Source organism: Eublepharis macularius, chromosome 9 (genome assembly GCF_028583425.1).
Source record: "Eublepharis macularius isolate TG4126 chromosome 9, MPM_Emac_v1.0, whole genome shotgun sequence".
In the NCBI taxonomy this organism is placed as follows: domain Eukaryota; kingdom Metazoa; phylum Chordata; class Lepidosauria; order Squamata; family Eublepharidae; genus Eublepharis; species Eublepharis macularius.
Genome location: NC_072798.1, coordinates 44,065,409 through 44,081,175, shown reverse-complemented (window position 1 = coordinate 44,081,175; position 15,767 = coordinate 44,065,409). Strand labels below are relative to the sequence as shown.

At 39.5% G+C, this 15,767-nt stretch overlaps 1 protein-coding gene across 1 annotated transcript in view; it reads right to left on the bottom strand.

Moving 5' to 3' along the window:
• Positions 1 to 15,767, bottom strand: part of NUP205 (nucleoporin 205) — a 56,635-nt gene that overhangs the window by 26,917 nt on the left and 13,951 nt on the right. Inside the window, exons 10-20 of the mRNA XM_054988396.1 lie at positions 14,383 to 14,520; positions 12,348 to 12,498; positions 11,527 to 11,732; positions 10,966 to 11,148; positions 8,778 to 8,828; positions 7,689 to 7,898; positions 6,055 to 6,154; positions 4,755 to 4,892; positions 3,806 to 3,995; positions 2,702 to 2,822; positions 1,578 to 1,659 (exon numbers count right to left, since the gene is read on the bottom strand). Coding sequence (XP_054844371.1) covers positions 1,578 to 1,659; positions 2,702 to 2,822; positions 3,806 to 3,995; positions 4,755 to 4,892; positions 6,055 to 6,154; positions 7,689 to 7,898; positions 8,778 to 8,828; positions 10,966 to 11,148; positions 11,527 to 11,732; positions 12,348 to 12,498; positions 14,383 to 14,520 — 1,570 coding nt within the window. The remainder of the gene's footprint in view (positions 1 to 1,577; positions 1,660 to 2,701; positions 2,823 to 3,805; positions 3,996 to 4,754; positions 4,893 to 6,054; positions 6,155 to 7,688; positions 7,899 to 8,777; positions 8,829 to 10,965; positions 11,149 to 11,526; positions 11,733 to 12,347; positions 12,499 to 14,382; positions 14,521 to 15,767) is intronic.

The following is a 15,767-nucleotide window of genomic DNA, read 5'->3' as shown; positions in this document are numbered from 1 at the left end:
GCATACTCTGAGTAGGAAGTAACAGGTAAAATGTAATTAGGTACTTCATAACAGCATTTCATGTCCCTTTGACCCTGTGGATTGCTTTCTTTTTTCTAGATATATGTATAAAATGACAGCCTAATGAAGATGCGCTTCTTGCATCTGAAGAAACTGGGCTCTAGTACACAAAAGCTTATGCTGAAATAAAATGTTTTAGCCTAATGAGGTGCCGAAAGAATCCTATTTTTGCTGCTAATACATCTATTCCTTTGGAATTATAATCAAATTTATTTATTTATTTATTTTTAATAATAAATTTTATTTATCAACAAAACAATAAACAACTTCAACCATACAACTTAAACAGTAAATACAAAAAGTAATATATGGAAGTAACAATAAGATACTATTCATAAATAAAATTGCTGACAGAATGCTATGATTTGCAGTTCTTACAGTTAAAGATATTATACAAAATTTTCTTGAAGCAACTTAGCTCATAACTAACTATCTAGTATTTTCTGATATAAATGGTTTGGAGGGTTTGCTTCTGTCCTATCAATGTACTCTAAGAAATGCCACCATTTTTCATAAAAGTTGGATTTGTGTGTTGTGTTGGTTAAATTGTCTGTTATTTTGTCTATGATAAGCTGATCCCATACTTTGGATAGCCAGTGGGAGATTGGTGGGGGTATTTGTTTTTTCCAAAAGTAAGCAATTGAAGATTTTGCTATAGTTAGTAGGTTAATGATTAACTCTTTTTGCGAGGATGGTATGTTTTGATTTTGCCAAAGGTTTGAAAAGATTAAAAGAGGGTCCAGTGGTATTTCGTAATTCGTTATTAATTTTATCTGTTTTAGTATCTCTACCCAAAATGCACTTATTTGGGGGCATTGCCACCAAAGGTGAGCAAATGTGCCCATACTGCCACAATTTTTCCAGCACATAGGCGAATAATTAGAGGTCATAACTGAAAGCTTCTTTGGGGTTAGGTACCAACGAGTGAGAATTTTAAACGATTGAAGTTTGATATTTATTGCTTTGGATTTTAATGTCGAGGAGGACCAAATTTCTTCCCATTGATCCGGTGAAATTTGGGCGTTACAATCTTGTTGCCATTTGTTTTGGTATGCGTAATATTTTGGTTTTTGTGAGGTTATGATAGTTTTATAGATTCTAGAGATTAGTCCTCTTCTTTGATTAGTATTATTTTCCAAGAGATCTTCAAATTGAGTTCTTGGGTTCGACATAATGTCTTTCAGAGATATTTTATTTGCCATATTTGCCAGTTGTAGATATGAGAACCATGGAATGGTTGTGTTCAATTTTAATTCAAATTTATATATAGATGGGCCAGCTAATAAAGCATTCTATGGGCTTAGTTTCAAGGTTGATTTACAAATCAGTTTTACTTTCAAGTTTTGTTTTTAATTTTTTTTAAACAAAAAATAAACTGTACAGGATACTGAATCTAGTTCCAGGCCACTTTCCCCTAATCTACACAAAATTAATTGGTTCTGTGTTTTGCAGTTAAAGCCCTCATGACCCTCTCTGGGTCTGACAGCTTATTCTTATGAAAATAAATACTTTCATACCTTCCATAGGATTAGTGATTTCTTCTGCCGTTTCATTGTCCAAACACTCCACAAATCCAGCCATCAATTTCTGGCTAATACTCTGGATTTATAATCAAGGAATAGGATTGAAAAAATAGCAATTTATTAAAAGAGCATAGGTTGATTTAAAAGGAAAACACACTTTCCATCCCAAAACTCCACCCGCCCAATGAATATTATGAAGTATAAAAGAAAAAGGACCTTTTCCAATTAAACCAATCTAGCTTTCATTCCAGCTGCATCTCTGCAGCATCAACACCTGATATGGAAGTTCCTTAGTGTCAAATGTAGCTACAGGTACTGTTGTCAGGTTAGGGATTTGGTTCTATCTCACAACTGGAGGTAAACAGGGTTAGTGTGTTGATCTTGAGTGGCAACCACTGGCTTAAAGCACTCACACACAGCAACAACATTTGATTTATATATTGCCCTTCAGGACAACTTAATGCCACATATAGTGAGAAACTAAGGGGCAGGCTGAGATCTGCAGGTTTAAAAGCTCAGAAGTCATTTGAAACAGGATAGGATATCTGAGGGAACCTTGGCAGAACTGCCATTCAGAAAGTATTTCTGCAGCTCCTGGCTAATTCTCCACACTGTATCTCCATATATTTGTCCCTCAATACAATTGTGAACCATTTCTTGTTGTGTTAAATCTCTAGCCTCCTCCTTGGTATCTAGGGCAGACCAAGTTACAGCCAGGTTTGACCAAGGCAAGGGTAGAGGGTGTCTCAGAAACACCATCATCGTTTTACCTCACAGGTGGGAACTTTAAAGTGTGCCAAGTACTTGCAGGCCAATATGTATATATTTCTTTGGTGCAGTGCTCGGGGGCAGGGTGAAGTGTGTTGTGGCCAGTAATCCTCAAGTATTCCTAAATTTCTTATACACTACCATTAAGAAGGCAATGGCACTGTACTGAGTGGGGGCTTTTCTCACTAAAAAATATATTAGTGTCAACTTGTGCCACCCCAACCCACCATTATATCCATACGCATTTTAAACAAATCTAAGTATTTTCACCATAAAGCTTTTCCCCATTATTACTAGTTAACATTTATTTTCGTCCCCTCCATAAAAAATTAAGAGATTGTAGAAGTTACCTGGTCTTGTGTGAAGTCTCCAATTAGTTTGACCTGAATATTAGCGTTATAAGAAATGCAACACAGGATCTTGGAACTTTCAAAAGCCAGCTCAGGATTGGTATTACCATGATAAAGGTACCTTCAAAAATTGATAGAATATAATTGTTCGTTGGAACGGAAATTCAAGAAAAAAGGAAACAGTGAATTTTAAATAATGTCTCATAAAAATACCTAAGTATAGGCATATCAAAAAAGCAAGCTGGATCCGAAATGTATGGGCTCATAAATATTTACATATCTTAGTAGCAAAGTACACCCTAAATGTAATCACTGCCCCACCTCAATGCTCCAATCTATCCCCTAGCTCATCATTCCTCTCTTTAGTTCCAGTTAAGACTGCTCACAGGCTCATGCTCACTAAACTCCAGTTTTCCCATTAAGTATAGCAAACCAATTTATTCCTTTTGCTTCTCAAACATGCATATGCTCAGACGAGATCCTTGAAGAGATAACAAACAAATATGAGGGCCAATCCTACAATCAGGTCTACGCAGCAGCATTGTTCTGTTTATACAAAGCCAGCTGAGTAATATGAGAATCTGTAGCATCAATGTCTTGCTGTGGCACTCCTCAAAAGACACACAATAGTATAATTATTCTGGTCACTTTTTTTCTCTTTTTTTATTAGGTTGAATGTGAAAATACAAAATACAATGATAAACAGCGATATATCAAGTACAGTCTTTGGGATAACACTTGTTAGATTAACTATATACATTGCTTTTATTGAACTTACTAAAATCCTATATAGTATGACTATTATGCTATAGATAGAGAAGATGTTAGTATAGCTGGTTTGGAGTTTGAAGATCCTTTTTGCTGATATGATCAAAAAAAGGCATCCATTTGTCGTAAAATTGTTCTGTGGTGTTTTAGAATTAGGTTTAGAATTAGGTTGTCAGTAATTTTTTTGATAATAATTTGATCCCATACTCTGGAATACCACTGGCATATTGAGGGAGATGTTTGTTTATTCCAGTACAAGGCAATCAATGTTTTTGCCACCACTAAAAGAAGGTCACTTCCAAAGCTATGCTCGCCCTCCAAACATTGTGGGCCTACCTGGCAATATTGACCACATGGTCTGCCTTTTTAGTTCGAGGGTTGATTCCTTGCAGCAGTTGCTCTAGAGACGTAACTATCAGGGACAGATGACTTTCCCTTAAGTAGTTCATGAAGACATTTTCTTTCTGCAAAGCCAGATTGAGAAGCCCAAGGCAGTACTGCACTGATTTTTCTAAATACTTCTTTCCTATTAAATAGCAGAAAATAAAATGAACAAATAAGTCTAACGTCAATATATGTAATGATTAAAGGGAGAAAGGCATTACCTTCAGTCAACACAAGCACCAGGGCGCAGTGGCTAGAGTGACAGACCAGGATCTGAAAGAACCAGGTTCTGCGTGGTTTATCATGTTTAATTGCTTATGCTCTTTTCCACCATTGTTTCAGCTCTGAATTGAATTTCTGACTGTTTTCAAATCCCTGCACACCTGCATTTGCATTCCCCACTGCATTGTTTATTGAATATCCCTGCTGTTGATTGTATTGACTCACAGTGTGAAATTTATCTTGAGCCTCAGTGAGAAAGGTGGACTATAAATAACAGAGAAATAAGTAATAAAAATCCCTGCTCTGTCACAGAAAGAAGTGTGCTGGGTGACCTGGGCTCAGTCTGACCGACCTCACCAGGTTGATACTGAGAGGATAAGCAGAGGGGGGAGAGTGCTAGGATAAGTCACTTTGGGCCCTCACTGCGGAGAAAAAGCAGGTTATATAAAAATAATAACAATAATAAATATGTACATAGCACACAAACATTGATTTTGCTATAAGTCAAGTTCATGACTAAAGAAATCCTCAAAAACTACTAGTTTGTACCCAACAGCTCTTTTAACAGCAAGACTGCATATATTAAGAACTCAATACACAATTAAAGTAGGAAGTTTCACTCACATTTTAAGCAACTGTCAATGTTTTGATTCTTTGAAAAAAGTAAGCCAGCACCTACCAGGGAAAGGGGCATAGGTATCTAGTTGTTTAACCCCTTCTTCCAGCAGGCTGAGACACAGCTCCAGCATTGGTGACTCATTCAGTAGATGGTACATGAGATTAAACCCTGGTGGTTTATACGCTATAACTTCTTCTCCTGGAAAATGACAACCACAATTTAGTAGAGACTGCAGTTTGCCTGAGATCAATCAACTTGTTTCCTTAAAAAAAAAATCACTTACCACCATCATAATCCTTGCCTATCTCCTCCCCCATATGGTGGTGGAGAGTGCCCTCAAGTCATAGCTGACTTATGGAGACCCCAGGTGGGGTCATGGCGAAATACTAACAGAGGTGGTTTGCCATTGCCTGCCTCTGCAACCCTGGTCTTAGTTAGAGGCCTCCCATCCAATTACTAACCAAGGCTGACCTTGCTTAGCTTCTGAGATCTGACAAGATCAGGCTCACCTGGGCTATCCAGATCAGGATTCCTTCCCCCATATACACAATCACAAAATTTAGTATTTTCTCCTTTATAGCATCCCTGAAGTGTTCCCTTTTAACTCTAAAATTATTCCTGAAAATTCTGTCTTTGTTCTAGCTGCTTCCTATTTAGACTACTCTTAACGCATCATTGCGGGCTTTCCCTCTTGCCATTCCTTCTTTTTAAAAAATCAAATCAGTTCAAGTAAAATGCCATTTTTCTTCTGTACCACATTAGCTCTCTTAAATAAATCTCTTGGCTTCCACATCATTCTCAGCATTAGATTCAAGCTTCTAATCTTTAGCTTTAAAATCTCTACCTCCCAACAGAATCACCCTCGTATTTCCCTTACACTCCACTCAACTCATCCCTGGACAAAGTCACTCTCTTTCTACCAATCACCCTATGACTGGGAACATACCGAGCCACTTCCTGCCACACTCACCTCTCCTAACTCAAGTGCCTCCTAAAGCTCTCTCTAGAGAAAACAAACAAAACCTTATTACCTCATCTTAACTCCCAGATACCTGATCTTTTAAATCCTGCTTCATTAAACATTTGCCAAAACCTGCCCTCTCCCCTCCCTGTTCTATTTATGTAATGTAGATAGCAACCCCATAGTCTGGGAAGTCCTTACTTCTATGGTTTGTACAGTTCTTATCTTATTATCAAGGTTAAATAATAGTTGTAACACCAGATTATTCAACTGGCTTCCAAGAACAAATCTAAATAGTAAGACCCATGGCCTTGACTGAAGTCAACATTGTCTCCTGCCCTAAACAAAATGCAAACAAACCCAAACAAACCCAACAGCACAGATCAGGAAAGAGCCTACCTTGTAACTCCAGATACTGGTCCACAAAGTCTTCAAGCTGAGGCTCATAATCTCTCAGTAATTTGTAAAAAACTTCCAGAACAGCCTCAGCAACTTCCCACTGACAAAAAAACCCACACACACAAGATTATGCTCATACTGTCAATACAAATAACTAAATTTCACTTAACTATATATCGAAGGCCATGGCAAACCACCATAACAAAAGTTTGCCAAGAAAACATTGTGATGCGACGTCCCCCCATGGGTCAGTAATGACTCGGTGCTTGCACAGTAGACTACCTTTACCTTTTACCATATAAATAAATTGTAAGAAAGAAACACATTTCAGACAGAAACATAAAACAGGAAATTACAACGGTTCCATATGTACATTAATGTATACTCTATGCGAACACTGCTTACAACTTCACATGTAATGTTTTTCTTGGTTGTGTCAATGAGAACAATGATTTAAAAAGCCTAAACCCTCCATAGCAAGAATTTTTTCCACCATCATCCCATTTACCTAGAAAGTTTATAACTAGCCTTTTCCCCATCCTAATGGGACCCAAGCCCGCATACTGAGATAAATACACAGGGCTGGATCCTATAATTTTCTGCTAGTATAAGCACACTACCTGCTGGTGAAAGGGTGGAGCTGTTTTTGCTTATCTACCCCTCCTACTGCAGATCTTCACACCATGCTTAATGCTGTTCCTGGGATACCCTGAACCACAAGGGCTGTATTTCAAGTGGTGCAATGGGTGACAGTGCCATGAGAGAGGCAGGAAGGTTCCATTCATCTTGTGGATCACTGGATCTACCCAAAGGATCTTAGGGCATGTTTGTCTCTTTCTACAGCATCACTACAAAGCGAGCTATCCAACTGCACATAAGCAGATTGGTGGCAGAATTATCCACCCTCAAGCTGACTAGAAGGAATCAAAGCCAGAATTGTGAAACATGCAGAGAAAGCAGGCAGCATCCTATGTGGATGAGTACTTTCAGTTCTCAGAAGTCTTAATTCATTAATTTTGCATAACAATGTACTTGTTCTCTTGCAGTGCATGGTTTGAGAGATGCTGTCCTAGATGCCCTTGGTTTGGGATAAGCACTACACCTCTGCATGGGGCTTTTTGCATGCTGTAGTCAGGAGGACAGCATATGGAAGTATTTTAAACACAGAATAATTTTATAATGTGTTTCTAACACTGAGATTCCCTGAAACGCTATGATGAATGTATAAGCCCTTGTATGTGCAAAAGAATGGTCTAGATCAGGATTTACTGAAGTTTTGACCATGTAATTCATAGGATTTTTTTAAATATTGTAGACGTTTGTATGCACTCTCCCTTGGGACTGGAAGGCATTTCAGTTAACAATAGCTTCATAGACTAAAAGATCTCAGATCTAAACTTCTGCTTCTAGTTTCAGCATCGTACTGCTGAATTCCCAAGGATGAAAGCTCCCTTAAAGGGCCAGGGTCACTGAAGGTCATGGAATTAGTTGTTAGTTCAGTTTTACTGCTGCTGACTTTTGCAAAAATTAAACGGAAAAAAATTACCTCATTAACACCCTTATCAAATTTGCATGTGTTTGCAGCAGTAATTTATCACTATGTATATTAAAAAATTCTTAAAAGCAAATGTTACCTTTTCAGCAGCTCTGCGATAGGCTCTTGTACGAAAACGAAGAAACACAGAATCTCTCAGAAACTGCAGATAGGGATCAAAGCCTGGAGGACGCAACCCAGCCCCCAGGTTAGAAGGAAACGAGCTCTCTACCAGTGTGCTAATGAGCCGACAGAAAGCTCGAGTTAAAGGATATTCCTCACAACGGGATTCAATCTCATTTAGTTCAACCTTGCCAAGAAAATAAGAAAAAAAACACAATTTTTACTACACTTCAGTAAAAAAAAATAATGTTTCAAAGGAATGTGAAGCTGTGACTCCATTTGTACCCATATGTGCATTTATCTGCCAAATGAGCCTACATTCACACATGTAGTATAAGGCTATTGCAGAGCCCTGGGAAGCAGAATGAACCTCACAACTTCAGACTAGAGATGGATTTTAGTTCCAAATATTCCATCCCATAAATATTCCATGCAGGTAGGCAAGACTACTACAACTGGAACAAAGATTCTGCCCTCTCTCTTTACTTTTTGTGCTGGTTTTCTGTTGGGGGAAGGGGATAACTGCAAGACATTGTTCCATTGTTCCAACCACAAGTACTATCTTTCCTGCAACCTGCAGTCTATTCTACCCCCTCAGTCCTTCTTCTTTCTCTCCCTTGTAGGTGTGAATCGGATCTGAGTGTAACATTTAACATTTATTTGGCACAGGAAAATCTATGCACAGTACATTTATTAGATTCCAACTTGCCAGAATTACTTGCATAATTTACTGGTACATAATAATAACATAAATCCACAGAACTACAAAGTAAATTTTTTACAAAATTGCAATAGATTCTGATTTTTTACTCAAAGACATTTCTGCACAGACATGTTTCTTCCTGTTTTCTTATGTGCCTAATATTTTTATTTTATGGTTGCAGCAAGTTGATGTCTGACATATTTTAATGAAATAAATCAATAATTCACTATCCTCATATAGAAAGCAAAAGTTCCAAAATACAGTATAGAACACATTCAGTAGTCATCAATAACAAAAATATGTTTCCATTTATTTTGATTCTTGGCTGTTTTAAATGCAGTGAAAAACGGAAATAAAGTTTACCTCAATACCAATTGCTTGCCTCTGACTTGGAGCTCTTACAGTTTGCAGTATCTTACAAAACAAACACAAGAGAGAAAATAAATGCTTTTGCACAACTGCTGAGAGAACATGGCAAAAAAGGTTAACTATTCTGTACAATGTTTTTCAAAAACCTACTATCTAATGTTCATGAAAGGCAGACTGCACACTTGATTTTCTATCCTACAAGCTCTTAACCAAATGCCATGAAAGACCTTTGTTCTAGAAGAAAATTCCAGGCTGATGCAAAAGTAATGAACCTACGTCAGACCATATACGCCCTGTTCCCAGTCCCTCCCATGTGGCATGCAGATTCAGTTCACGAGCTTTCTCTGTGGTGGCCCCTATCCTGTGGAATGACCTGCCTGAAGAAGTCAGAAGAGCCCCCACTCTCCTGGCTTTTCGTAAACAATGCAAAACCGAATTATTCAAAAAGGCTTTTAACTCAATTGGGAGGGCTGTATTGTAGGGAAAATGCTTCACTAATGAGTTAGGGACCATACACTTCATCACTATATTATCTGCTGCTTTAAATATGTATTCCTATGTATTACCAGTACTCCATGTTGTCTGAAGTTAGTCCTAGAATTGATTATGTTCTGCTTCAGTATTTTTTCTACTTGGTATTGGATTCCTGCTTAATACTATGTCTTTTAAACTTGTATGGTATTGTTTATGAAATGTCCTTGATACCATATTGAAATGTACTTGATACTGATTGTACTAATCTCATACTGTGTAATCCGCCTTGAGTCTCAGTGAGAAAGGCAGACTATAAATGACATAAAATAAATAAATCAATATGATTTTCTATCAGCAAAGAGGTTAAATTAAAACTTTGATTAGCCAGGGTTAACTAATGCACATACCATATGGCATAAAAATCTATTGCTTCAAGCTGGCAGTGAAAGAATGGAGAGTGGATCTGTGTGCAATACAGGCTATAGGGAGTCATCAGTCCTATGCCCCCTTCCCTTAATCAGCATTAAACTACAGGGAACATTACATATGCCTCTCTTCTCCTCCCACCACCAGGACAGGCACTTCCCTCCTAGCTTTATTCAAGATCTTCTAAAAGGGATAAGATACCCCTGACCAGAATGGAAGGAACAGAGCATTCAGGGATTCCAAGGGGCTTGCGCAGAAACTGGCTGTCCACTCCAGCTGCTGCTGCCCTAGACCAGAATTTCCAGATGTGGAAAGAACACCCTGCATATACTACATTTATGCTCAACCATACTAGCAAGTAAAAACAATGTATTATTTGCCAGTTTGGTGTGCTGATTAAGAGTGGTGAGATTCTAATCTGGAGAACCAGGTTTGATTCCCCACTCCTCTGCTTGAAGCTATCTGGGTGACCTTGGGTCAGACACAGCTCTTCAGAGCTCTCTCAGCCCCACCCACCTCACAGAGTGATTGTTGTGGGAATAATAACATACTTTGTAAACCACTCTGAGTGGATGTGAAGTTGTCCTGAAGGGTGGTATATAAATCGAATGTTATTATTGTTATTATTATGTTATTGTAAGTAAACTTCAAAGAAAAATCTTATATACTAATAGCCAAGTAGCCCTGATCTGAGGGTACTTAAATCTGGAGATTGGAGCCATGAATAGACAAGATTGAACTTCCTACCCACCTGAAAAATGCCCAAGGTTTGCAGAAAAATCTGAAATCCCTCCACAAAAATACCCCCAGATAGATAGGAGCATCTGTAGTATTACCCAGATGCCCTCAGTGGCTGTTGCTAGGAACCATAACAGTTTAGCCAGTACTCCAGGCTTAGTTTCTTTTAAGAAAAGGCAGAGGAAGCAAGAAGGGCTGTTTTGGCTTTAGATGGAGGACTTATTGGGGCCAGACACGGAAGTAACCACTGGACAACTTGATACCACATGACTTGCATGATTCACCCAGTGTAGTGATTACAGTTTCAGAGTAGCATGTGGGAGACCCAGGTCTGAAGGACAGAAGGAAGCAGGAAAAGAGGACAGGCTATGAGGGGGCAGGGAAGGGAAACAGGCCATGGTGGGGGAGGGGGAAATGAAATGCCTTCCCATAAATCCTTGTGGATCAGCCACTTGTGTATTTCTAACATTTAAAAGCATGCTTTGCAAACACAAAGTTTTGATTCTAAAGAGCAAGCAACCGGAGGGGGGAGAGTTTAAGATACCTGTGTATATTCTAATGATTGCCAGAGGGAAGCAGCAATTTCAGGAGATTTCCCAAAACTTGTAAGAGTATCTAATAACTTTGCCTTCAATATGGGAGGGATGCTACATTGCAAAAGGCCCAAAATGACAACCACCGGTGTCCACTGAGGATGTTCACAAAGAGCCAAGCGAGCATTCTCATTCTACAGAAGAGAGAAAGCAAATACAATTCTGTTTTTATAATGCTGCACATTCACACCACTGATCTCTACGTTTTAGCCAAAATGTAAATAATGTTGTTTATAGTAGCCATCAAAATAAAATACTATGTTTAGCATCATGATATTTCCTGCCTTTCTATCTTTTTCCCACTCACTATGTACTTAAATTGGATCCATGGTTAAAGTTTGCTAGTATTCTGTCCCCCTCTCAGTTTATACTTCTCATTCCAAGTACTTTTAGCTTTCAGTATTAAATGTGTTTTTTTAAATCCAATTTCATGGCTTTTACATTTATCCTTGGCCAAAATAAGGCTCAAATACTGAATAATGGAAAAACTGTAATCTGGACTGGATACCTACCCATTTCACTATAGTACTTGTAAGCTGTAGAAAGGCAATCAATCCATCTTGTTCCTTCTGGGTGATCCCTCTGAGAGGGAGATGACGGTACTGAATGCTATCTGCGCTTGGCAAATCTTTCCTTAAGTGTTCATGATACAGCATCAAAGAGTGGAAGAAATGCTCCCAGGAGACAGGACTACCACCTGCTCCTTGAATGTTTTCAGCTAGAAAAGAAAAATGCCCACATGGTTACAGGTTCTGTTCATTTAACTGAACCTGGATAGGAAAATAAAAGCCTTCCCAAAACTCAGAACTCTTGAAATAAGACCTTTTAAATGCAATGTGAGCAAAACAGTATGTATGCTAAATGTCATTCTCAACTATCCGTAACAAGCAGCTTCTGCAACAAGATGGTTGCACAGGACAACACTAACACAAAGGGATCAAATCCCAGGAACCAGGCAATGAACAAAAGGGCCCCTGCGCTGCTCTTCTGAGCAGCTCTGATAACAGAAGGAATGCTTTCCGAATGAACATCTGAAACTTAAAACCTTGGGGGAGTGTTTATCAACCAGTATTAGAACTGACTCAGTTCCCAAAAATTATTTATGTTAACTTTTTCAGTTGAGCTGCATAAAATAATTGTTTTAAAACTATCACATCACAGTTCCAAGCTATATTCACTCTCTCACACACATTCATTAGAAATTCATTTCAAGGCATTCACTTCTCTGTCTGAAGACAGACTGCCTTGCCAAGCAGTACATCAGCTCCATTATGTCAAGTTTTCAGTGAAGAGGGGGAAAGGCAGCTGGCCTCCTTGGAGTCATATTTCTTACCATGGCTGCTACCATTAACCTTCAGTAGAGTAAAGCAGTAATGAGCACACTGGGGTCCACTGGCCAATCCTCGGAGCATTTTCAGGTAAGGAATGTAAATTGTAGACGGAAGGAGGTCACCCATTTGCCGAACAAATTTAGACAAAACAACCTATAACAAAAAAGGATTTATTAACAGAAAAGGGTAACAAAGGTAGTAATAACTGTCAAACACTCTAACATAAAAGAAAAAAATAACCTGGTCAGATAATTTGCATTGATCATTTTTACTAGTCTTAATTTTACTAAAATCTGCTGCTGCTGGAGAAATGACCCCTTCCCCAGGCACTGGGGGGGAAGTCCAGCACTTTTAAGTCTTACTGACTGCAGTGGGGGTGTGCAAGGAAGACCTGGTCAGGGCCATACGTGTGAGTGCTTGGGTACAAAGTGAAGGACAAGATCCAAGGGGTTCTAGGCTAGAGTTCACAGCCTGGAGCCTGTGGGGGCAACCTCTTTGAACAGGATCAACCCAGGATATGTTTGTCTTTGTTTTTTTATTGTATATTGGTATTGTTTGTGAGCCACTTTGGAGCTCTTCGGGGAGAAAAGCAGTATACAAACACCTTAAATAAATCTGAGCATGTTCTTAAATCTTCCATTAAAATCAATGGGTCCTGTAGTCCTTAACAGTGACTGAAATCTACCCTTAAACATACATTTATTTTGTAAGGCAATAATAAAAACTGTTCAGCACTGTCAGCACTCTGAAGTAATTCTTATAATTACCTTGTAAGGCATAAGTATTGGTATCTATAAAAGGAGATCTGTCTTAGGAGCGCCCCTCCTCACTTTGACACTTTCCTGCCAAAATCATCACATGACTAGGAAGAGGGGCACTATTCCTCTCCATGCCGTCGCCAGAGATCTCTCAAAAACTAAGTTTCCAGAGAGTTCCCAGTGGGACAGGAGGGAGGGATATGTGCCTGCACAGAAGACCACTTGATGAACAATAGTTAAAGGTAAGTGCAACCTCGTTTTCATCTTCACGGCTTCTGTGCCGTCCCACATTGAGAGGGTAGCAAGTTCACCTACTGCAAGAGGTGGATGTGAGACTATGGAGGACCACCTTCCCAACAGATGCTTAGCATTTCACTGACATTCACCCACAGGTGCGTCTAAAGAAGCAAGGGGTTCTCTAAATGTGTCCCTGACAAAGTACAAGCAGCAGCAGCATATTTATAGTCCGCCCCCCTCGCAAACAGGCTCAGGGCGGATTACAACATACAAATAAATTACAATAAAAAGCAATAAAATCACGGATTCATACTTTAAATTCAGCAGCAAAGTGCTCTAGTGGGGAGAGTCATGCAAGATAAAGGATGTTGAATAGTCATGTACTTGAGAAAGTGTAATAGCCTGTACCAACCCACAAATGAAGGGCTGTGCCCTTCTGCCTACTGCCAGGTCTGTCTTGGAGTCTGAATGACTAATACAACCGATATTCCCAGGATCCCTCGCACCATCACTATTTGAACCAGTAGGTATGCAGTTTTAAGTCTACGGTATTTTAGAAGACATGGCAGACATAGCTGCTTCTTAGCTTGCTCCCACCATTCATGACTATTAGGGGTGTGCGATTTGGGTTTCGGATTCGGGTAAAGTACCCGAATCGGACCTGATTCACAATGATTCAGGATTTCTGAATCCGGCCCAACATGCTGGGCCCGATTTGGAAACCCCAAATCAAAGCTTCCCGAAACAAGGAGGGGGGAGTAATTGAGGGTGGGGGGGTGGGAGATAGGCAGCTTCCCCCCTCACTTCGGTATGCTCCAAATCTTTACGGAGCATACCGAAGCAATTTAAATACCCAAAGCCAAAAGCGGCTTGCTGGTTATTACAGACCAAATTTTTTCCAGGTACAGACCAAATTTTTTCCAGGAGCACACCCCTAATGACTATGCGGAATGCATTTCCATTCTGAACACACAAAATGCCTCTCCAAGCCAATCCCACCCATTCTCAAACAGTATAGAACAAAAAAAAAGTCTTTTCTCACCTGACGCTGAGGTGGTCGTTGATGAGATATCCCAATATAGGATCCCATTATAGTGGAACTCTGCAGAGGCTCTGAAGGACACCAGTATTCAAGAGCAAGTTCCAAATTAAAAGGATCCTTCTTATACAACTCAGCAATCTGTAGTTTGAAAGAGAAAAGACTTAGGCTCAATGTACAAGCAAAAATACCTTACATTGTATGTTCCATCACAGTCTTTAAAACTGGCTAAGCTCTTTTCTTGATGATATCAGTCATACAGCAAATTCAGATGGGACAGAGATGCCATTAGCAGCAGCCCCAAAACATCAGCATCCCCCATGTATACTAAAGACCATACTGGACTCTTTTTCAAAAGTTACACAACATTTTTTGATCTAGACTCTTCTAGCACTAACCAGCATTTAGTCTAGTTTAACTTAATATAGTTTACACCATCCTGCATAATTGTAAATTTGGGAATCCCAGCAATCAAAATAAAGGAGGGTCTCTACTGACAGCATCCCCCTCCCCTTGTGGGAAAACAGGATCAGAATAATTCCCAGACTAAAATGTCCCAGGCTCCCAATTGCACATGCATGTTTCCCTCATAGTACTAGGGAATACCCCCAGTAGCAGAAAGAAGTGCACAGATACTAGCCCCAGACCTACAAGGAAAGGCCTAGTCAGAAGTGAGTGATCAGTTTTTGCACAGTCAACACAAAGGATGGCACAATCTTCCCTCATCAATTCAAATTCAGAGGCAAAGAAAAAGTCGAGGAGGAGGAGGAAATTGGGCTCAGTAACACTGTGCCCCTTAGCACACAATATACTGAGCCCAGGGCCCTCTTCATCACCAAAGCAATTTTTGTGAGGGAAGAATGGGCTCCAAGACATGTTCTTTTGTTATGCAGCATGTTCTCCAAGCAGCATGTTCCACCATCTAAAACAGTCACGTCAAAGAAGGGATGGTTACGCTTTCCCTATATCTCTGCAGTGAGCACAGGAATACTTGTGATTGCAGTCCAAAGATGTATCCTCTGAGCCCAGTGCTATCCCCAGCCAAATCAGTCATTTAGGGGTAGAGGTGAACGGGTCTCAAGGAAAGCACTCTTTGAACCCATTATATTCCCCCCATAATCAATTCACTGTAGAGAAAAGAAGGTGGACTTGAAGGTGAAAGGTTCTTGTTCTCCCCCTTTCCCATCACAGTTTTTCTTGAAGGTTCCCTTTGCCCCCCCCCCTTAAAAGGTTGTTCCTAGAAGTCTTAAATAAAAAGATTACTTTAACATGTATTTATTTATGTAATTTATAGTCCACCTTTCTCACTGAAACTCAAGACAGATTACACAGCATAAGTCTGTGGCTGGGACAGTCAATAAACAATACAATAGAGTATGGGTTGTAGA